The 21707-nt window shown below is 50.6% G+C and overlaps 1 protein-coding gene across 2 annotated transcripts; it reads left to right on the forward strand.

Annotated features, from left to right (window-relative positions):
- The first annotated feature begins 796 nt into the window (after positions 1–796).
- Positions 797–16282, forward strand: FCGR2B (Fc gamma receptor IIb). Of its 2 annotated transcripts, none has more exons than XR_008293040.1 (7): positions 797–1020; positions 5698–5718; positions 7239–7493; positions 10752–11006; positions 11717–11839; positions 13728–15696; positions 15776–15886. XR_008293040.1 is itself a non-coding variant. In XM_015084975.3 (7 exons), exons 1-7 carry the CDS (start codon positions 909–911, stop codon positions 15863–15865), a joined length of 894 nt encoding a protein of 297 aa, XP_014940461.2. In that variant the 5' UTR covers positions 798–908; the 3' UTR covers positions 15866–16282. The 2 variants fall into 2 exon arrangements, 1 of the variants encoding a protein (XP_014940461.2); XM_015084975.3 differs by having other exon boundaries at positions 798–1020; positions 15659–15696; positions 15776–16282.
- Positions 16283–21707: the final 5425 nt, after the last annotated feature.

Here is a 21707-nt window from a genome sequence, read left to right on the forward strand (position 1 = left end):
GACACAGAATCCAAAACAGGCTCCAGGCTCTGAGCTGGGAGCACAGGGCCTGATGTGGGGCTCGAACTCACGAACCGGGAGATCGTGACCTGAGCCGAAGTTGGACGCTTAACCGACTGAGCCACCCGGGTGTCCCTGATTACCTTCGTTTTTTACAGACGAGCTATCTGAGGTTCTGAGAAGCTACCTAGCACTCAAAACTAGACTTATCTAGCTCCAAGGCCCGTGCTGCTTCGCCATAGTGAAAGAGACAGGGATGGGAACGAGGGTGGCGAAGATAAAGAACCAGGGCACAGCTTGGTGCTCAAAAGATCCCTGTTGAAGGAACGAGCAAAAGAACGCATGTCCAAGGGGAATAAGGGGACAGGGATCATCATCCTGATTCCACCTGACACACCTCTTTGTTCTTGTTTCACCATCCAGGAGTGAGTCAGGGATTGGATAATAAAGAAAATCGACTGATGGTGGGCGCCTGGGCCTCCAAATGGAACTAGAAGTCAGAGAAGACTGACTCCACATTCTTTTCCACTGCTTTTTCTAAAGGCCTGGGAACAGATAGGAGGGTCTGAGCTGAGCTTGGGTGGCCATTCCCCTCTTGCTCCCAGAGGCTGAGCCCGGCTGTGTCCCAAAAGACACAGAAGTTGTTTCCCACTTGCTGAAATTTCTGTGAATTTGGAATTGGGCTGGGCCAGATCCATTCTGGGAAGCTCCGAATCTTCTGGGAGGGAACAGTTGAGAGGAAAAAGGGTGGAAGGGGAGGGGCCTATGGTAAAACAACATTTCTTTTCACTTCCTCTTTGGGACTTCAGAATTGGTCTGTCCTCCCCCGGGGTGGAATCGGTCAGGCCTCGAGAGAAGTCTGGGACTGCCACGCCGGTGCTGCCAGGGCCACCGTGTGCCAGGAATTGATGCAGATCCCTTCAACCCGCCCCCTCCCTGCTGCCCGTAGTGACCGAGCCGAGTGTGTGCCCTGCCCCCCTTTGGGCGACATGCTACTGTGGACAGCTCTGCTCTTCTTGGGTGAGTCTGGGTCCCCAGAGGCAGGTGCACTTTCTTACCTCAGCTGCTGCCACCCTGGTGGGGCAGAGGTCGGGCGAGGATGAGGGGTGGCACGGGAAGCACATCAAGGAAACGAGGAGGTGAAGGCCCGCTGATGAAGAGCAAACTCGGACAACCCGGCTGCCTTTGGCAAACAAGAACACTGGCGGTTTTGGTGGTTGTTTTTAGTGTCTTTTGCCCAGGATCCCGGGGCAGTCAGGTCACTGGTGCTCTGCCACTCACTACACCCGAAAAGTCCAGTGACCTAGATTTGAGTGACTAATGAGTGGCCAGCACGTTTCCCTTCCTTAGAAATTTGTGTCTCCCAGGGACCAGATCTCAGGCGGGAGGGCTAAGGCTGTCTGAGACAAGGGGTAGGGAGGAAGCAATAGCCATTCTCTGTGCCCCTGAAACCACTTCAGGCAGCAGAAGCCTCTTCTGTTCATGTGTCAGATTTCCCTGGGAAGGAGCACAAGAGGGTCTGGGTTATCCAGGGAACAGGGGCTCAGAGAACACCCGACCTGGGCAATTCTGGAATCGCCCGTCGTAGGACCAGAGAAACCACGCATGCCTCTTTGTACTGCACACATGCGCGCGGGGCTAGGTCCTGGGTCTGATGTGGAGAAAGCCAGAGTCCTAGGCCAAGATGGAGAGCCGAAGACTGATGGTGCCGGCTGGGCAGAAGTCGGGGGAGACCAACTAGGGGAGCTCTATTGCCGGGATTGTCTCTCCAAGCTCAACTGCTAAAGTTTCCAGCCTCAAATACACCTCAGGATGGCCCCAGACCCCGCAAGTCAGGGGCTCTGACTGATAATGAAATCTGGGCATCTCTGGGAGCCCTCGGCCCTCAGTGCTGAATGATACTGGGATAGGGGGTGGAGGTGAGCAAGAGAGAGTGTTCCCTCAGGAGCAGGATAAAATGGACTGAAGGGGCATAGCATGTTAAAAGGGTGCTGGGCGGTCTCCTTTTTCACAGGGGGAAGCTCAGGCCTGGAGAGGGGCTATGCTTCTCTGCTGACAGTGCTACTGACGTGCAGGTCACCTGGGCGACACTTGATGTTTTCTCCCGTTTGCCCTTTTGCTAAGTCACCTAGGGTTTGGTCCATTTTTCCCGTTCTTCCTTGGGCCACCACATTTAGGTCTTCGTCACTCGATAACTCAACTTTTAGAACGGCCTCTGACCCCACCTCGAATCTCTTGTCTCCTCTACTCTGAATCCATGCTTTACACTGAGGCCATGGCCTCTTCAAGTACAGCCACAGCTGAGTCACGGCACTTCAGAAACGCCTCCAGTGCTGCTCTACTGAATAAAGCCTCCCTTCTTTTTTTTTCCTTGTTTTTTTTAATGTGTATTTATTTTTGAGAGAGATAGAGACAGAGCACCCAGCAGGGGAGGGGCAGAGAGAGAGAGAGACACACACACACACACACACACACACACACACACACGAATCCGAAGCAGGCCCCAGTCTCTAGGCTGTCAGCACAGCGCCTGATGCGGGGCTCAAACCCACCAACGGTGAGATCATGACCTGAGCCCAAGTCGGACGCCCAACCGACTGAGCCACCCAGGCGCCCCAGTAAAGCCCCACTTCTACCCTCTTAACCATGTTCCCATTGCCCCAAGTGGATCTTCCTCTACAGCCAGGCAATGTGTACGTTGCGTTTCCTGCAGAATTTCTGCAGATTCCACAAACTGCCCTGTTGAAACATTAAATAAATGCTATGTACAGGCCCTGTTCTACGACTTGGGTATTTACCAATAAATAAGACAGCCGGCCTTCCTGACCTAAAGCACGCGGTCTTTGTCTCCCTTACAATGATTCTACCGAGGGTGTGTTCCCTACCATTTGTTGAGTGTGGAATGAATAAATGGCCGATGACTTCTCTCTGCTCTTCTCATCTTTTTCTTGTTTCTCCTCTTCCCCTCCTCGTAGGCTCTACTTCTTTATCTGCTCTCCTGTCCCGCACTGCCCTCTCGCCAGTCCCACGCTGGTTTTTAGCTCTCACCTCTACGTCAACAGCTTCCAGACCTATCCCTCTTGTTTGCATCAACTGCAATTGCGTATTTCCACCTGCCGGTTGGACGCCTCCACGTTGATATGCCAGCTCAGAAACAAAACATACTCAAACTCAACTTAACATCTTCGCCTTACGAATGCACACCTCCTCCTAACACATAGACCTGTGCGAGCGGGAGTAACTTTCTCCTAGCCATCCGCTTACATTACCACCGTCCCCGGTTCTGCCTCTTAAATTTCTCTCGTGTGTGTATCTTCTTCACTTCCCATTGTCAGTACGACCGTGGCCCCTCTTATTTCCCACCTAGACTCATTCAATACGCGATTTCCAGAGCCTTGGCCAATACAACTGATACGGCTACTGCCCTCTTTGAGCTTACATTCTCCTGGGGGATATAAACAACAAGTAAGCAAACACAGAGGCGTAAATATAAATTGGAAAGGGCCATGAAGATGTAAACAGGAGACTCTTATAAGAGAAATCCTTGTGGGGAAGAAGAGAGGGCGGCCCACTTAAACAGGATGATAGGAAAAGTATTTTCTGAGGAGGTGACCTTGAGCTGAGACTTTGAGCATAGCAAGGATCTAGCCATTGGAAGAGAAAAAGGAAGTAGGTCTAGAGAAGAGGGATGAGCTTACACAAAAACCCCAAGTGTCAGGAATCTAAAAAGGAGCTCAGTGAGTAGGGGAAGAGGGCCTCAAGATGGGAGGGGAGAGGGGAGCAGAGCCCTCGCCCCGTGTGGCCTCATAAAGATGTACACTTTATTTCAAGAGCAAAGAAAGGCCCTTGAAGGCTTGCAAGCAGGGGAGTGATGTTATACAATCTGATACTTTTATTATTATTTTTTAATGTTTATTTTTGAGAGAGAGAAAGAGAGCACGAGCAGGGGAGGGGCAGAGAGGGAGACACAGAATCCAAAGTAGGCTCCGGGCTCCGAGCTGTCTGTGGAGAGCCCAGTATGGGGCTTGAACTCATAAACGGTAAGATCATGACCTGAGCCAAAGCCAGATGCTCAACCAACTGAGCCACCCAGGCGTCCCTCTGATCTGATATTAAAAATTTTTCTTAATGTTTGTTTATTCTTGACGGAGAGAGAGAGGGACAGAGTATGAGTTGGGGAGGGGCAGGGAAGGAGGGAGACACAGAATCGGAAGCAGGCTCCAGGCTCCGAGCCATCAGCACAGAGCCCGACGCGGGGCTTGAACCCACCCACGGACCGCGAGAGCGTGACCTGAGCCGAAGTCGGACGCTTAACCCACTGAGCCACCCAGGCGCCCCTGATGCGATATTTTAAAAATAACTCCGGCCTTTCTGTGGGAAGTGGATTGTAGGGGGACACAGGAGTGAGGAGAGGAGTTAGGAGGTGGAAAAAGCTGGTGGTGACCTAAACCTGCACGGCAGTCACGGGCACGGAGTGAAGCTGACAGACTCCAGGCCTAAGCGGGAAGCAGAATCAACAAGATTCACTGATGTGAAAGGGGGTGGGGGGCTTGGGAGGAGGGGAATAGAGGTGAGTTGCAGTTTCCAGGCTTGGCTAACTGGGTAGATAGTGAAGACGTACACTTTCGCGGGGAAGAACGGGAGAGACGTTAGAGCGAACCGGCAACGGCAGAGTCCCAACTGCGGTGAACGAAACAGTGAATGGAAGGAGTAGAAACGAGGGTGGCCCACGGGGAAAAAAAACATTTTTGAGAAATCTGGCTCTGAAAGGGAGCAGAGCAACGCTTTTAGAATTGCATGTGGGATCAAGCGAGAAGCTTTTTTTTTTCTTTTAATGAAAAATCCTGGGATATGTTTACGTTGACGGGCCAGAGAAATTGATGATGCAGAAGAGGATAGGAGTAAGAGAGAGGGGGAAATGCTCGCCAGGGTGACAGAGATGACAACACAGCCTGGAGACGGACCAGGGAGAGACGCAGGGAGGCTTTGTCCAGAGAACAGGGAGAAAGGAAGTTGGACAGAGGTGCAGACTGAGCTGGGGGAAGGCGTGAGGTTTCCTACCAGCTTGTGTTTTCTGTGAATTACGGAGGAAGGAGTCGGGCTTTAGGAGAGAAGGGTTCCAAGGCAGAGGGCAGGGAAGTTTTGGCAGCGAGAAAAGATGAGTGTTACTGGGCAGCAGAGCAAATTTACTGGAGAAAATTGTCAGAGGGGCGCCTGGGTGGCTCAGTTGGTTAAGCGCCCTACTTTGGCTCAGGTGGTGATCTCGCGGTTCATGGGGTTCATGGGTTCGAGCCCCGCGTCGGGCTCTGTGCCAACAGCTCAGAGCCTGGAGCCTGCTTCAATTCTGTGTCTCTCTCTCTCTGCCCCTCCCCTGCGCAGGCTCTGTCTCTGTCTCTCTCAAAAACAAATAAACATTAAAAAAGAAAATTAAAAAAAAATTTTCAGAATGACAGTTCAGTGTCCTTTTGAATATGGTGACCGCAAATTTATAGAAACATCCATCTGCCTGCTTGTGTAGGTGATTTTAGTAACACACGGCTGAACCAGTAAAGACAGGGACAATACAGAGACGGCCAAGGGTAAGGAAGTTAAGGGGATTTGCATAGGGGGCTTTTTTTTTTTTTTAGAGGGGATACTTTGTAATGATGAATCATCAGATCTAAACTCCAGGCTGATCTTTGCTTTTCTCTCTTACAGGTCCAGTCCTTGGGACACCTGGTAAGTGCTCCCCCCACACCCTCTCCCTCCCCCAGCCACCTTCTTCCTCTACTCACAGCACCCCATCTGGAGGTGCCCTGAGTGCCCCAGTAACCCCATACTGAAGTGGAGTCTCCCGGAAGATGCCCCGTCCCCTCCCCTCCTTTCTCTTTCCCCTTCTCCCAGGGAAGCAGGGGAGCCTTGGGGGCATAGGTGGCTTCAGCCCTTCTGGTTCCCTGCTGGTGAGCTGTCACAGATACCGTCACAGAACATAACTCATCGTCTCTCTCGCATCTTCCTCTCCCCAAGTAAAATCAAGAGCCCAGACAATTTTAGTTTCAGCTGCACACAAAATCCCATCATCTGCCCGGGATGTCTCCGTGTGTTGATAAATTTTCCACTTTGGGTGTATCTGAGGGCTTCGGGGCCTGTTTCCCTGGATGGAAATAGGAGGAGAGACCCCTGGGTGCAGCTTGCTGAAGCAAACTCTGCAGGGCCTTCTTTCTCTCTGCCACTAAGCTCCCCAGGTCCCAGGCCCCCCAGGGGGGGAGGCGGAGGTTCTCCCTGGGGCACTGAACCCAGGATCCCTAGACTGACCCCCCACCCCAGCCTTTCTCTCTCTTTCTTTATCCTTTTGAGGCCACAGAGCCTCCACTGTACTTGGGTGAGGATAGGTCTAGTCTAAGGGATAAAGATTGACATCAGGTCAGAACGGAAACCTGATGTCTGCCTCATGCCTGACACTTTCACCAGATGCTCCCACGGTCTTCATCCAGCTCTGCAGAGAGTTTATCCACAGTGTTCACATGCCTCAGGTTACAGGGGAGGAAAGTGAGTTCCAAAAGGGCATGCATGTGTAGTGTGTGTGTGTGTGTGTGTGTGTGTGTGAAAGAGAGAGAGAGGAAGGAAGGAAGGAAGGAAGGAAGGAAGGAAGGAGAAAGAAAGAAACAAAGAAACAAGGAAGAGAAAGAAAGAGAAGAAAGAAAGAGAGGAAAGAAAGAAAGAGAGGAAAGAGAGGAAAGAAAGAAAGAAAGAAAGAAAGAAAGAAAGAAAGAAAAGAAGGAAAGAAAGAGGAAAGAAAGACAGAAAGAAAAGAAAGAAAGAAAGAAAGAAAGAAGAAAGAGAGGAAAGGAAGAAAGAAAGAAAGAGAGGAAAGAAAGAGGAAAGAAAGAAAGAAAAAGAAAGAGAGGAAAGAAAGAAAGAAAGAAAGAAAGAAAGAAAGAAAGAAAGAAAGACCTGCTTCGGATGGCCCCCGGTGAGATATACTTCTAGAATGTTTGCCTTGCCCCTTCTCCCTTTCTCTTACCTCTTGCCCTGTCTTTCTGAGGAACGGCGACACTCTCTGAGGGGACCTGGCTTCCCAGGGGCCCCTGCGGTGGGGTGTACGAGTAAAAGGAGCTGCCTACATTTGCAGAACGGTTCTGGGCCGGGTTCCACGCTTGATGTCCCCAGCGGGACCTCAGGTGCTTGAAGTTCGGGGCCCGCTTAGGCTCTCGGGGCCCCTTTTCCTCATGCTTCCCCTTCTCTCTGCCCCGGAGCAGGTCTCCCGAAGGCTGTGGTGGACCTGGAGCCCCCGTGGATCCTCGTGCTCCGGGAGGACGATGTGACTCTGAAGTGCCAGGGGGCCCACACAGCCGGGGACCACTCCATCCGGTGGTTCCATAATGGGAGCTCCATCCCCACGCAGGTCCGGCCCAACTACAGCTTTAAGGCCACCGAGAAGGATAGAGGGGAGTACACGTGCCAGACGGACCAGACCAGCCTCAGTGACCCCGTGTATCTGGATGTGTTTTCCGGTCAGTGGAGGAAGGCCCCGGGGACGGTCCGGGAGGGCAAGGAGAGACGGAATCTGCTTACAGAGGTTTTTTAGGGAAGCGAGGTGGCCTGTTTACTGGGAAGCATCGCCAGTGAGCTGTTTGAAGTTGTTTTCTCCACTCGTTTCCCTTTTCGCCCACCCCCTTTGCTCGGTGTGTGTTCCTAAGAGATTCCTGATTGAGCGAGAACCTTACGAGGGCTACAAACAAGCAGCCCCGGGGTGTGAGAGAAGCAGAAGGAAATTCTGACTGCATAGAAACCCATTTTTGTAGCGGTCACGGAGTGCAGATGGACCACAGCTGCGTCCCTGGCCTGGACATTACCAGCCGTGTAAACTCCGAGCTACGGTCTGCCCTCGGGCCTGTTTCCTCATCTGCTCCTGGGGGCTAATTATGCCTCCTTCCCCAGGTCCTGGTGGTACCAGCATTTCCCTGCCCCCTGCCCTCCAGGCAACTTGACCTGAAAATTGTGTTTTAACTATCTTTGCATTTCCAGCCCCTGACGAGGGCAGGCCTTAAAGGATGTTTGCTAAACAGAGGACCGGTTATACAAAGCTCCGGACAAAACAGTAGTTTCTCCCCGAAGAAAAGCCACCAGGCAATTGAGATGCATACCCGTCACTGTCACTCTTCCTGTCGTCCCTTTCCCTCACCTGATTCCCGAATTTTCCTCAAAAGCAAGGGGCCCGCTCTCAGCCCAGCAGGAAGTGACAGGCCTGGAGGGAAAGCTCTGAGGACCGGCAGGGCCTTGACCTGTGTGTCCCTGTCCCTCCAGGAAGGGAAGGAGGTGAAGGGAAGGAGGTGAGAGCGTCCCCCTCAACCAAGCCCCCCCAGCCGCCCCACACCCCCCCAGAGTGCATCCGCAGCCAGTCATTGGAGCAGGGAGGGGCTGTGTGCGCCTTCTCGGCGAGGCTTCCAGAAGATTGCAGAGGACTTTCGTTCCCAGATTGACAGAAAGGCCCTTGGATTACCCGAAGAACATATGGGGGCCGCGAACACGAAACTGGGCCCTGCTCTCAAGATCTGCCCCAAGACCCATGGGCTCAAGGAGACCTCAGGTGGCCCGCTCGCAACCCAGCCTGAGGCGGACACTCCCCAGTATTCAGGTCCAAACCTGGTGCAAGCACAGACTTGGCAGGGAAGAAAGGGCCAGTCACCTAGACAGGGAAGAGATGTGCAGGAATCCGTTGCTGGGGCCACGTGGCAGCAGCTTTGGCTTTTTCTCTGGGCTCTACTTTATTATTCTTACTTTTTTAAGTTTATTTATTTTGAGAGAGAGAGAGAGAAACAGAGCACGTGAGCAGGAGAGGGGCAGAGAGAGACGTAGTAGGGAGAGAATCCCAAGCCGGTTCTGAGCTGTCAGCGCAGAACCTGACTCGACGCGGGGCAGGATCCCACAAACCCCGAGACCGTGACCTGAGCTGAAACCAAGAATCGGATGCTCCTCAGACTGAGCCCCCCGGGCGCCCCTCTACTTTAGTTTTTAAAAGTTTGACAGTCTCAGCATTCCTGCCTACCCTCGTCCCATCTTCTGAAAGAGGCAGTCAGTCCAGGGGACCAGGGCCACTTGGCCTCACCTTGGAGTGCAGTGTCCAGCCGGGGTCCCGGTTCTCCGAGAGGAGGAATCTGCCGAAGGGAAAGGGGAGGAAGTGGGTGGAACGTGTCTCCCCAGCAGGAGGGGTAGGCTTTTCTAGTTGGTGGGACCCAAGTGGCAGGATCTGGTGTCATCCTCTGCGCCCAGATTTCCCGCTGTAGCTGGGGCACAGTATCCTGGGTACTGAGTATCTCTTCCTGTAACCGCGGCAGGGTCACCAGCCAGTGTAGAGACTTGGTTGGCCTCATTCTGGTTGGGGCCAGCCGGCGCCTGGCTGTTGTCATTCTTCCCGCCCCCTCCGCCCCCCCTCCACCCCTACCTCCCTCTAATTCTGCTCTCTTCTTCCACCTCTCTTTCCAATTTGTGCTCAGCTCTGTCCTCCGGCTTTAGAGAAAAGGAGTGGGGTGCCTGGTGGCTCAGTTGGTTGAGCATCCGACTTCGGCTCAGGTCATGACCTTCGTGGGTTCAAGCCCCGTGTCGGCCTCTGTGCTGACAGCTTGGAGCCTGGAGCCTGCTTGGGAGTCTGTGTCTCCGTCTCGCTCTGCCCCTCCCCTGCTCATGCTCTGTCTCTGTCTCTCTTTGTCTCTCTCCCTCTCAAAAATAAAAATTAAAGAAAGAAAAGAAAAGAAAAGAAAAGAAAAGAAAAGAAAAGAAAAGAAAAGAAAAGAAAAGAAAAGAAAAGAAAAGGAGTACCTGGGCTGAGGTCAGGAGTACAAATATCCCTCATAGGCTCTTTTCCCTATACAACAAAATTACTAAATATTTTTTTCTTCCTCGGTAAAAGGATGAAAATGGGGGGGGAAGGGGTATGCAGCAGGCTAGTGCCCTGCCCATGACACTGCTGCCTTCAGGCAAAGACCCCGCTGAAGTAAAACTCCACGTTACCAACATACGTCAAATAAACCAATATTTGTTTCATGTCCATGATTTCGTACTCTCCCGGAAGACGCATGTCGCTGCCGTGTCCCCTCACATGTTACCTCCTAGGTCAGACTGGATCTCTCCCATCGCTCCCCCAAGGAAGGGACCGCATCCTGGGGTCTTTTTTTTTTGGTATTTTGTTTTTTTCTTTTTTTAATGTTTATTTATTTTGAGAGAGAGAGAGACAGAGCGTGAGCAGGAAAGGGGCAGAGAGAGAGGGAGACACAGACTCTGAAGCAGGCTTCGGGCTCTGAGCTGTCAGCACAGAGCCCAACGCAGGGCTCAAACTCACAGACTGTGGGATCATGACCTGAGCCGCAGTCGACAGCTTACCTGACTGAGCCACCCAGGCGCCCCCCCCCTTTTTGGGTGCGGTCTCTTGTATCCTTCTCACAAGGGCCTCCTGGGCAGGACAGGGCTGTAGCTGCCCTCTCTCAGGACAGGAAAGAGAAGACGGGCGTATCCTGAACACCTACTATGTGCCAGAAACTATTGTAGATGCGTGGTATTACGTCATCCATTTTCACAGCTGAGGAATCCACGGCCCAGAAGAGGCCCAAGATTGCCGAGCTCCCAAATGATGGAGCCAGCTTTGGAGACCGAGGCCGCTGGATTGCGATCTCAAGCTCTTCCCTCCACACACTGTGTCCCACCAGTAAGAACAGGGTGGGTCTCAGAGTTGAGTCAAGACCTGCTGGGTCCTGGGGTCCCTTTGTGTCTTTCAGACTGGCTGGTGCTCCAGACCCCTAGCCTGGTGTTCCAGAAGGGGGAGCCCATCGTGCTGAGGTGCCACAGCTGGAGGAACAAGCCTCTGTACAAGATCACGTTCTTCCAGAATGGAAAATCCAAGCAGTTTTCTGCCATGAATTCCACCTTCTCCATCCCACGGGCAAACCTCAGTCACAGCGGCGAGTACCATTGCACAGGGCTGATAGGGAAGAGTCTGCAGGCGTCACAGCCCGTGGCCATCACCGTCCAAGGTGGGAACCCCATCAGGATGGAGAGAGGACTGGGGGCTGGACAGTTATGGCCGAGGTCCTACGGGCCCACTTGGAGGCCTGAGAAATGCCACAGCCGAAACAGTCGGGCGCTGAGGCAAAAGGGGGAGGAACGGGGGGGGGGGGGGCTTGATAAACATTGGCCAAGGGGCAGCAGTAGGGGCTATGGTTCAGAGCCCTCAGCCTCAGGTCCCAGCTGAAAAGGCTGTGTGTCGCTGAAAATGCAGGCCCCTACTAAGGACAGCAATGGCACAGAGCTCCCTCATTGGTGCAGAGGTTCCTTGAGCTCCTGGACGTCCCCAAGAACTGAGGGTTTCGGTTCTTCTTAGTTCTCGTGCCACGTACATTGGCTTGCTCCCCAAGGCGTGGCGTGTCCCCGACAGTTCAAGGTCTTGCTGGGTCCAGTGGTGGTGCTTTCCACCAAGGAAGGCTTCAGGCCCCCCTCCCTTCTCTCCCTGAAGCTGACAGGAGCCCTTCCCTCTGCTCCCACACAGGCCCTCGTGTGCCTCTAGGAGGCACCTGGTGTGGGGGAGGCACACATCCAGCCACAGCAACCCCATTCAGGGGAGGTGGGGGAGGAAGTGAGTGTAGCATCTGCAAGGGACCCAGACACAAAGCAGCTCCCGGGGAGAAGCACTGAGCACTGTGGGAGGTGGGAGAGTACCGCCTGTCCTGAAGTCTCTCCTCTTCAGGGTCCAGTTGGAGCGACTCCTCAGTGACAGTGATGATTGCGGTCGCGGTCGCTGGCATTGCTGCCGTGGCCATCCTTGCTGCCGTTGTGGCCTGGTTCCGCCACAGGCAAAAGCAGACTTCAGGTTTGTGGCTTCTCTTGGTTCCTCTTGCTATCAGTTCCTACTTGGCCAACGCCCTAACCCCAAACATTTCCAGAACCCTTCTCTTGGGGCTAAGAGAATCCTTATAATTCAGACATAGCCCCTTGGTTTGTTTTGTTTTTAGTTTATTTGTTTATTTTGAGAGAGAGGGAGAGGAAGAGAGAGAGAGAGAGGGGGGCAGAGAGAGAGAGAGAGAGAGAGAGAGAGGATCCCAAGCAGGCTCCTTGCTGTCAGTGCAGAGCCCAGTGCGGAGCTCGATCCCACGAACCGTGAGATCCTGATGAGCGCTGAAATCAAGAGTCAGATGCTTAACCTCCTGAGCCACCCAGGTGCCCCCACAACCCACGTTTTATTCATTCATTCATTCATTCATTCATTCATTCAACAAGGCTCGAACAAACTTGTGTACGTGCACAGCACTGTGCTAGGCAGCGGAGGCTAAGTCCGATCTCCGCTCTCAAGGAGCTCACGGTGCAGTGGGAACGACAGACGTGGGAACGGCAGAAGTCCGAGTAAATCGTTATAACTGGGTGGGATGACAGCAATGGTAGAGAGTTGCAAAGGCTGTGGGTTCAGAGGACATGAGAGCCCACACGATGCAGCACACGGCGAGCCATCAGAGAAGCTTTCTCGCGACGCTGTGGCGCGTGTAGTGACCCACGCACACGTGGAGGGGCCAGACCACCCGAGTTTAGATCTCGGCTCCACGGCTCCCCCGCTTTGTGAGCTTGGGTGAGTTATTCACCATCTCTGGGCCTCCGTGTCTTCATCTGGAAAGTGAGGACGCTAATCGAACCCACCTCGCAGGATTGTAGGAGGATAAACGAGGCCGAGCTCGCACGACAGTGCCGAGTACCTAGCCAACAGCACGCAAGTAAGAGCCGTTGTCATTATGGAGGAGGCCGTACGTGAGGGGAGCAGTTGGCCAGGCCAAGTGGGCCGGAAGAGCATTCTAGACATGGAAATGGGGAACACTGCAGCTGGGCTGGGACTTGAGGGAAGGGCAAGGAGGGCGCTGGAGGCAGTTGGAGGCACTGAGGCCATGAATTGCAAGGCACGAAGGAAGGAGGCGTGAGTCAGGCAGGCAAATGGACAAGGGCCGGGTCACGCAGACCGCGGAGGCCACATTAAAGAACGAAACTGTGTTCCAAAGAGGATGGCAAGACCACAGGAGGGAAGTAGCCGTAACTCCTCGCTCACTTCCCCTCTGCACCACCCAGCACAGTTTGCCAGGCAGCCTTCCGTTCACTGATGGGCGCGCTGAAGATTCTGGGCCCTTGGAAACCAGTTCCTTCCCGCTTAGCACTAACGTTAGCAAAGGAGCTGAGAGAGGAGGGCAGGTGCCATAGAGATCTAATAGGCAAATCGTCGCTGTTCCTCACGTGGAAAAGCCGGCTTGCTGGAGAGGAAGTCGGAAGACACCCAGGGGAAGAAGGCGGAAAAGGACTCAGAACCATTGAGAGGAGGAAAGACTGTTACTAATAATACCTCGCAAAGCACTTTGCAAGCCTGCGCCTCAGTCACTGATGACAAGCAAGTGCGGAGATGCAGAGAGAGACACTGAGTGGGAGAAAGTAGTGCTTTTTTAAAAGGCAGAACGAGCCTGAGAAAGATGCCTCGGAGGGGCCTTTCTGGCGGTCCCAGGAGACGCCACCGTTAACCCAAGCGCCCAACCTGTCTCTCTGGACCAGCCCTCTTACAGGCAGGGCCTGGGCAGGAGAGCCAGGGCGTGGGGAGGAGTCTCTGTGGGGGAGGGGTCTGTGTTGGTTCTAATCCATTCCTGCCCTGGGTCCTTGTCCCAGGACTCAGGCCCCAGCCCGTAGTCCTACTAACCTTCTATGTGCCCCCCCCTCCCCCATGGCTCTCCTAGGATACCCTGAGCACAGGGAAATGGGAGAGACCCTCCCTGAGGAACCAGGTGAGTGCAGCTCCCCTGCCTGGGGCTGCCAGGTGGATTGGAGTCAGCAGGAAGCGGCTTGTGTGAGTTCAGCTGGGAGCGCAGGAGAGGGAGGGGGCAGTGGGAGGAGGACAGGGGCTCAAGTCGCTTGGTCAATTCTGAGACTAACTCCTGGGCTTCGAGAGGACCTCACTGGGGATGAGGGGCAGAAGACCACCTGTCCCAGATAGAGAGGGGAGGGCCGTGTCCGAATTTCGGAGCCAGGAACGCTGGGAACGTTTCCAGAGCAGGAAATAAGAGATATCTGGGCCTCTCTGGGGGGGTTGGCCAAGCTGGCACGGGACAGAGGTTAGAAGTGGTAAGACTGAGACGAATAGGATTGAGAGGAAACGAGGGGGAGACCTAGGGAATACTCCCAGGACATGGTGAGGAGTTTCTGGGAGTGATGCGGTAAGGGTGGGGCATCAGGGGGAGATCTGGGCTTGAGAAAGTTCTAGAGGACTGGGTGCATTCATCAGTGAGCTTCACTTGTGGGCAAAGCTTGGTTCTGATGCCCACTTGAGTAAGTTTATTAAACACGGACGTGGTCCTAGCTCTGTCATCATCATCAGGTGGAATCTTGAATGTTCCCCACCATGGGGGTGCAGGGACCTCCCTGAGGACAGGAGTGGAGTGGCCTGGATGACCTTGAAGCCCTTCCAGGCCCGACACTCTGAGAGTCAGTGACCATTCAACCCCCGGCTGAGGTAGGAACAGGAGTATTCCAGGCGACCTCCTGACTGTAGTTTAGCTGGAGCACGAGGGAACCCAAGACATTCTCGAGGGGCTCCCCAGCAGCAACAAGAGAAGAACAGGAGGCCCTCGAGGACTCTGGGTCAGACGGCAGGAGTGTGACTCAGAAAAGGACCAACAGATTCGAGAGCTTGAGCAAAATGGCGTTCGTCCCGCTGTGCTTTGAGCAAGGCCCTTGCGTTCTTGGCCAGGTCACGCGGGGACGCGGGGCCTGAGCCCACACCAGGCCAAAGCAGATGTAGAGTAAAGCCCCAGCACAACTGGGAAGAGCCACCTGGAGGTTTGGCTCCGTCCATACTGGCATAAATATATTCCACGAGTATTTATTTCACAGCCAGGCACTGGGGCTGGTTGTTTCCCATCAGCTGGCGAGGTTGCTGGGATTATTGAGAAATGTATTGGAAGGAGAATTGGGGAAGAGGTTTGCTCCAGACTTTGCAGCATGGCGAACAGAGACTCTTTGTGTTCAGAGGGGGAGTGGAGACACTAAACGTATTGTCCCAGACCCTCCAGCCCCTTCCTGAGGAATGCTGCTTCGCAGATACTGAGGCTACTTCCCGCCCTGGCGAAGTGAGCTTTTTGGCAAAACACATGTGGGAATTTGGTGTGTTTTAGCGATTTACCAGGGAGTCGACTGGCCTGATTTGCTTGCTTCCCTCTTTCCCTCCCTCGCTTTCACCGTTGTGCTTTCTTTCCTTTTAACGTCAGGGAGCATCACCTTCTTCTGAGAGTTCCCAGCAAGATGCAGGGCATCTGGCCGATGCCCAGACGCCCCCCACCCCCACCCCGGGTCTCCTGGGGTTGGCAAAAATCTGGACTTGACTTCCCTGTGATACTGAACAGCTCCCAGCTCTTCCCCGGTTCTCAGATCCCCCAAGCTGGCTAGTTTGCCTCTAGAAAAAGTCAGCCACTCTCTGAAACGCACGCAGCACAGACTGCCTCCTTCTGCCAGCTTGGCCAGGGTGGGGAGCCTGGGTGGTGAACGGAGCTCTTGGCCTACAGGTCCTTCTTGCAGGTCTGGTTCGGGCTTTGTCTTTGCAGCCTCTGCGGCAGTGTGGTAGGTCCTCTTCTGCAACAGTGCCCTGGCTGATCTCTGTTCTTGTTGCCCACAGCCAATCTCACAGATGCTGAAGATGCAGCCAAAGTTGAGGTGAGCCGTCCCAGCCATCTCCTTCTCCCCCCTCTTCTGCTGCCTCCATCCCTGTGACTCTCCTTTCTGCTCTCTCTAGGCTGAGAATGCCATCACCTATTCACTTCTCTTGCACCCGGAAGCCATAGAGGAAGAAGCAGAGGACCCGGATTACCAGAACCACATTTAATCTCCATTGTCTTGCCTGAGACCGGGGGAGGAGAATCAGAGGGGCCAGAATCAGAGAATCAGAATTCTTGCCTGGCCTGAACTCCCCTTGGGGAGGACAAGAGGATGCTGCGGTTCCAAAGAAGGAGAAGGACTCTTCCAGAGCGACCTGTGTGAATCCTGAAGCTCCCTGTCCTCAAAGACAATACGGCCCCAGATAACTGACTGCAGTGAGTCCTTCTGCGTCTCTCTCCTTCTCACCATCGAGACTCTTCTGCATACATCCACACGGCAGATAAAAAATTACATTTATTAAGAGATTGTAGCAACATGGGAAATATTTATGTCACAGGCACATGAGAAACATGACGGAAGTATGTACAATTTCAGAAATGATGAAACAGACTAACATTGGCCCACACATTAAAAGTGGTTGTTTCAGGGGGCGCCTGGGTGGCGCAGTCGGTTAAGCGTCCGGCTTCAGCCAGGTCACGATCTCGCAGTCTGTTAGTTCGAGCCCCGTGTCGGGCTCTGGGCTGACGGCTCAGAGCCTGGAGCCTGCTTCCGATTCCGTGTCTCCCTCTCTCTCTGCCCCTCCCCCGTTCATGCTGTGTCTCTCTCTGTCCCAAAAATAAATAAACATTGAAAAAAAAATTTTTTTTAAAAAGTGGTTGTTTCAGGGTCATGGCGTTAATTATGGGTGCTTTCCATGTTCCTTCCTTATTTTTCTACACGGACCGTGTGTTCCTTTTATAATAAAATACTATGAAAACAACTTTCCCTTTACCTTTTAAAGGCCGTATTGGTTGGAGTGTAGACAGGTCTATTTCTTTCCAGCGATACAAATCTTGGGTAGGTGGTGATGGGAAGGAGTTGGAAGAGAGGGAAGATTTGGAGTATAGGGTGAATGTCCCACTTAAAGCTGACTACTCTTGGGGCGCCTGGGTGGCTCAGTCGGTTGGGCGTCCGACTTCGGCTCAGGTCACGATCTCACGGCTCGTGAGTTCGAGCCCCATGTCGGGCTCTGGGCTGACAGCTCAGAGCCTGGAGCCTGCTTTGGATTCTGTGTCTCCCTCCCTGCCCCTAACCCACTTGCATTCTGTCTCTGTCTCTCTCAAAAATAAATAAACATTAAAAAAAAATTAAAAAAAAAAAACTGACTACTCTCAGCAAACACGTCTTCCGGTTTCCATGTCTTCTTTCTTTTCCTCCGATGGCAAAGAAAACAATCGCTTTGTTTTGTAACACTTGTTCTCAGGAAGCCAAGCTTCAGATGAATCCTCAGGAGAGATTGCTGACTTCCTGCTGCTGAGGTCCTCCTATATTTACCAGCAGGACGTGACCCTCTCAGAGAAGCCATCCTGGCAGGTTCGAAACACGGCTGACAGCTCCCCTGAGGGTTTGGTGGGTGCCCTTGGAGCGGCCTCATTTTCCTGGGACGCTAACACAGCCTCCTTGAACAGCATCCTTGCATTTGGGATTTAGCAGCTTCCTTCTCAGTATAGTTTTCATAGCTTTCTAGGATACATCTTATAGTCCCACAATCAGATTTCACACGCACATAGTGTTATAATAATAAGGAATAGTAATGCAATAACCTAATTACTAGGTTATTGAGGGCTTACTTTATCCCAGACTAGGTGCTTTAGAATTAGAGAGTTTCAGAGTATTAGCCATTCACATTTCTTCTTCCTGTTCCCATGCTCGTTTTTATGGGAATAATGTATGTCTATTTATAAATTTCCTGGTAGCAACTTATTTCCAAAAGGAAATCAAGATTTCTCTGTAAATTATTTTACTACACTAATATTCTTTGCATAAAATTAAAATACAGGTAAGCAAAAGAGATCATTAAAATCACCTATACGCCTAGTAACCGGAAACAGTCAATGCCGACATTCAAAGGGTGCCAATCCGTGTTCCCATCTGTAGCAATAGGTATATGTATTTTAAAAATCGGATCACATCGTATTGTCACATGTGCATAAGTGCACATAGACAGAAATTCATGCTCACTGTAAGTACGTAGCTCAAATAATACAGGGATATATCAGGTAAAAGCAAATGCTCCCTTTAACCATCCCCATATTGTTCCCCTTTCTGTGGGTAACTGCTCTTGACCATGTGTGTATTTCTGAATTGTTTGGTATGCATCTAACACATATTTACGGTCTTTTTAAGACCGGAAGTGGGACCATATTTTACAAATGCTTATGCAGCTGGTTTATTTCGATTGACCGCATATTATGGAGTTCTTTCCATGGAACTTTTTTCTTTTTAAGGATTATATAGTGTTCCACAGTGAAAGTACAATACCACATTTTGTTTAGCCAACACTTTAAATGTTACCAATTTTTCATTGTTACATACAATGCTGCAATAAACAATGCTTGGGGGGGGGATATTTTTGACTGCACGTGTGACTGTTTCTGAAAGATAAAGTCCTAAATGTAGCATCATTGGCTCAAAGATACTTTCATATTGTCTCTAAGAAAGCAGCCTCCGTGCCCCACCCCACCCCCCGGCGTATATTAGGGTGCCCAATTCCTGACGCCCTTGTCCATGGTGGGCATTTAAAATTTTACATTTGTGCCAATCTGATTATAATGGACTATGTTACTGTTCCCGACCCAGCATGAATTTCCCCCCAATTTTCGTAACAGACTGATTTTGCTTTGGCACGATTCTGCTGCCTCTGTCAGTCCGTGTGGGTAGGTAGGCTCACTGTATACCTATCGGATCCCAGAGGACAGCACGCACCCCAGCAGGTCGAGCAGGTGCCGTCTCCCTGGAAGTTAAATCTGGAGATTAGGGGTGCCTGGGTGGCTCAGTCGGTGAAGCACCCGACTTTGGCTCAGGTCATGATCTCACGGTTTGTGGGTTTGAGCCCCTCGTTGGGCTCTGTGCTGACAGCTTAGAGCTTGGAGACTGCTTGGGATTCTCTCTCTCTCTCTCTCTCTCTCTCTTTCTCTCAAAAATAAATAAACATAAAAAAAATTAAATTTGGAACAGATTAGACCATGACGGAAGGCAGGTGAGGTTCATTCATCCCAGTGACGCTGCCTGGATGAGACCAACTTCCTACATCCTCGAACCTGCCCTGTTTCTTGTACTTTCTAAGGTCAGTCATCTTCCCCTTAGGATAGGCAATTTAGGTTTGATAGATTTCTCCTATAATATCACATGGACTCGATACCCTTTTTTGGGATACATCTTTGACAAACTTTTGTTCCCTATTATTATTGGTCTCATCAGGCTTGTCTATCTCCTTTGGAGTCAAGTTTGAAGAATCATCCATTTTATTGGTATGCGGCTGTACACATTTTCTTCTATTTTTTGGTAATAATTTATGTGTCTGTCCACATAAATCATTCCCCCTCTCATACCTCGCTTTGGAGCTCTCTTTCTTTTATCAGCAAGATGATTTCAGCTGGAAATAACAGGAAAGCATGATTCAAATTGGCTTAAACAGTGAGGAAATGTATTATCTCACACAACAAAAAGTGTAGAGACAGGATGTCTCCAGTACATCAGGACTCTGGACCCAGTTTTCTGCAATTCTCTGGGCATGGCCTTTGGGCTAGCAGCAAGATGATTCTAGCAGCTCCAAGCATCAGACCCAAAAATATAGAGAAAGAAAGGGACCAAGTACCTCTTCTACATGTCTCTTTCTTGAGTGTCGAAACTTTCTCCAGCAATATTGCCATACCATATTGGTCAGGACAGGGTAACCTGCCCATTTCTAAGTCAATCACTAGAAAGGGGAATGAGATTGGCCACCATAACTTCCTCAGCTTACCCATTCTGAGGTGGAATGACTGTTGGGGAGGCAACCCCCTTGACCACTCTATCTGTTTTAATCAGACTTGCCAAAGGTTTGTCTGTCTTCTTAGTCCTGTCATAGATTTCGTCTTATTGATCAGGTCTTTGCCTTTTATTTCCTCATGCATTATTTCCTTCCTCCACTTTAGATTCACCTCATTATTCATTTATTTCTAAACTTCTCTTTTTTTTAATGTCTATTTGTTTTTCAGAGAGGGAGAGAGAGTGCAGTGCAGGGGCAGAGGGGGTGGGGGGCAAGGGAATCTCAAGCAACCCCTGTGCTGACAGCAGAGAGCTCGGTTCAGGGCTCCAACTCACAAATGAAGTCATGACCTGAGCCGAAGTCAGATGTTTAACCTACTGAGCCACCCCGGTGCCCCTAAGCTTATGTTTTTACACAAACTCACAAAGGCTATCACTTTTCCTCTTATTGTTATCTTGGCCACATTCATTAGACTTTTGTATGTATTCCTGTCTTTGTTCCTTATTTCTAAATAATCTATAACTTCAGTTTCACTCCCTTCTTAACTCACGGTTGATATAGAAGCCTGTTTTATTTTCTTCATGGTTTTCTTTCCAAGAGGAATAAGCATTATCTCCTTTGTTGTTATTTTCCACTTTCGCTACACAGTGATGTGGCCTGTGTGATTTTTTCCCCGGGGAAATATCTTTAAATGTATGTGGGAAGACAACGCTTTCTTTCATCTTTCTTTATTTTCTATTTTTTCTTTTTTGCTTTCTTTCATTTTTAAATGATTTTTTTTTTCAGTTAAAGGAGCACACACACGATTTGAATTGTGTAATAGAATGCAACGCATGTAAGAAGATAGCTGTTTATTGGCCCTTTCCTCACACCCCTCAGCCCTGTTCCCCAGAGGCAGTTAAATAATAATAGTTTTCAACAATTTTAGCTATGTCTTCTGTTACTTCACCTCGGTATGGAATATGCTGCTATTTCTTGATTTTTTTCAACATTAGATATTATCCATTTGAACTCCTACCATAGAATATGAAGATTGCTCTTATCAGACCATCATTGGCAACTTCCCTCTTTCCTTAGCCACCGCTCCGATGCAGCTTTATCACAATTTATGGCTGCTGCTCGTTATTGAGACACACAGTGTTCGCTGATTACGTTTCCTTTCCCGAACAATCTTTTCCTCTCTAGAGATAATAGCTGCTTCATTTTGGTCATTTGGTTAGTTTTCTATGTGCCTATTATTAGCTTTTCCCTAAGACTTTGAAAAACATTCTGAAGCCACTTAATACTATTTCCCACATGGGTAAAAGCACCAAGAAGTTTTTCGGTTTCTTTTTCTTATTTATTTGTTTATTTATTTATTTGATTTTCATCAGCAAAAAGTGTCCCCTGAGATCCACGGGTCTTTGGCACTAATTTGGATTGTCGGATCTCTAGGCCCCCTGCCATGCTGCTGTCCTGGGACTTCCCTGCATCTGTCTTTTGTGTTAAACCTCTTTTTTTCCTGAATCTTATGTCTTCCTTTTCTTTTCATTTACTTCCTTGCTTGGCTGAAGCACCTTCGCCAGGGCAAAGAAAAAGAGCGTCTGGGTGGTATGCCAGGTGCCAATGATGCCCCAGCTGTCGACCTATTGAGCTCACCTGAGTTCATCTGCACTTGCTACTGGGTTTAATTTCTCTTGAGCGTTTAACTTCGGTGGGGGAAAAATTAGTCTCCTGGAAACACCCACCCCTCCTTGGATGGAAGAGAGGCTCTAAGCGTCTAATTTCTCCTTGTGTAGACTTTCCAGCTAGCCTTTCATTTTCAAAATCATTCCTGATCTATATATTGTGTTGTACCTAATTCCTCCTATTCCTGAACCTTTCAGGAAAATCATCTTGCTTCTCATTGGTATTTTCCTCATTAGGGAAATAAACTCGATTCCCTATAACCCAATTTTCTATAACAACAGGACCAAGATTAGTGGTCATCACTTTACTTCATAGATATTAAACAAAATATTGTTGTTTAATGGTTGAATATTAGAGATATCTTCATACTTTAAAAAAAACTTTTTTTTAA

This window comes from Acinonyx jubatus, chromosome E4 (genome assembly GCF_027475565.1).
Source record: "Acinonyx jubatus isolate Ajub_Pintada_27869175 chromosome E4, VMU_Ajub_asm_v1.0, whole genome shotgun sequence".
Taxonomy (NCBI): Eukaryota; Metazoa; Chordata; class Mammalia; order Carnivora; family Felidae; genus Acinonyx; species Acinonyx jubatus.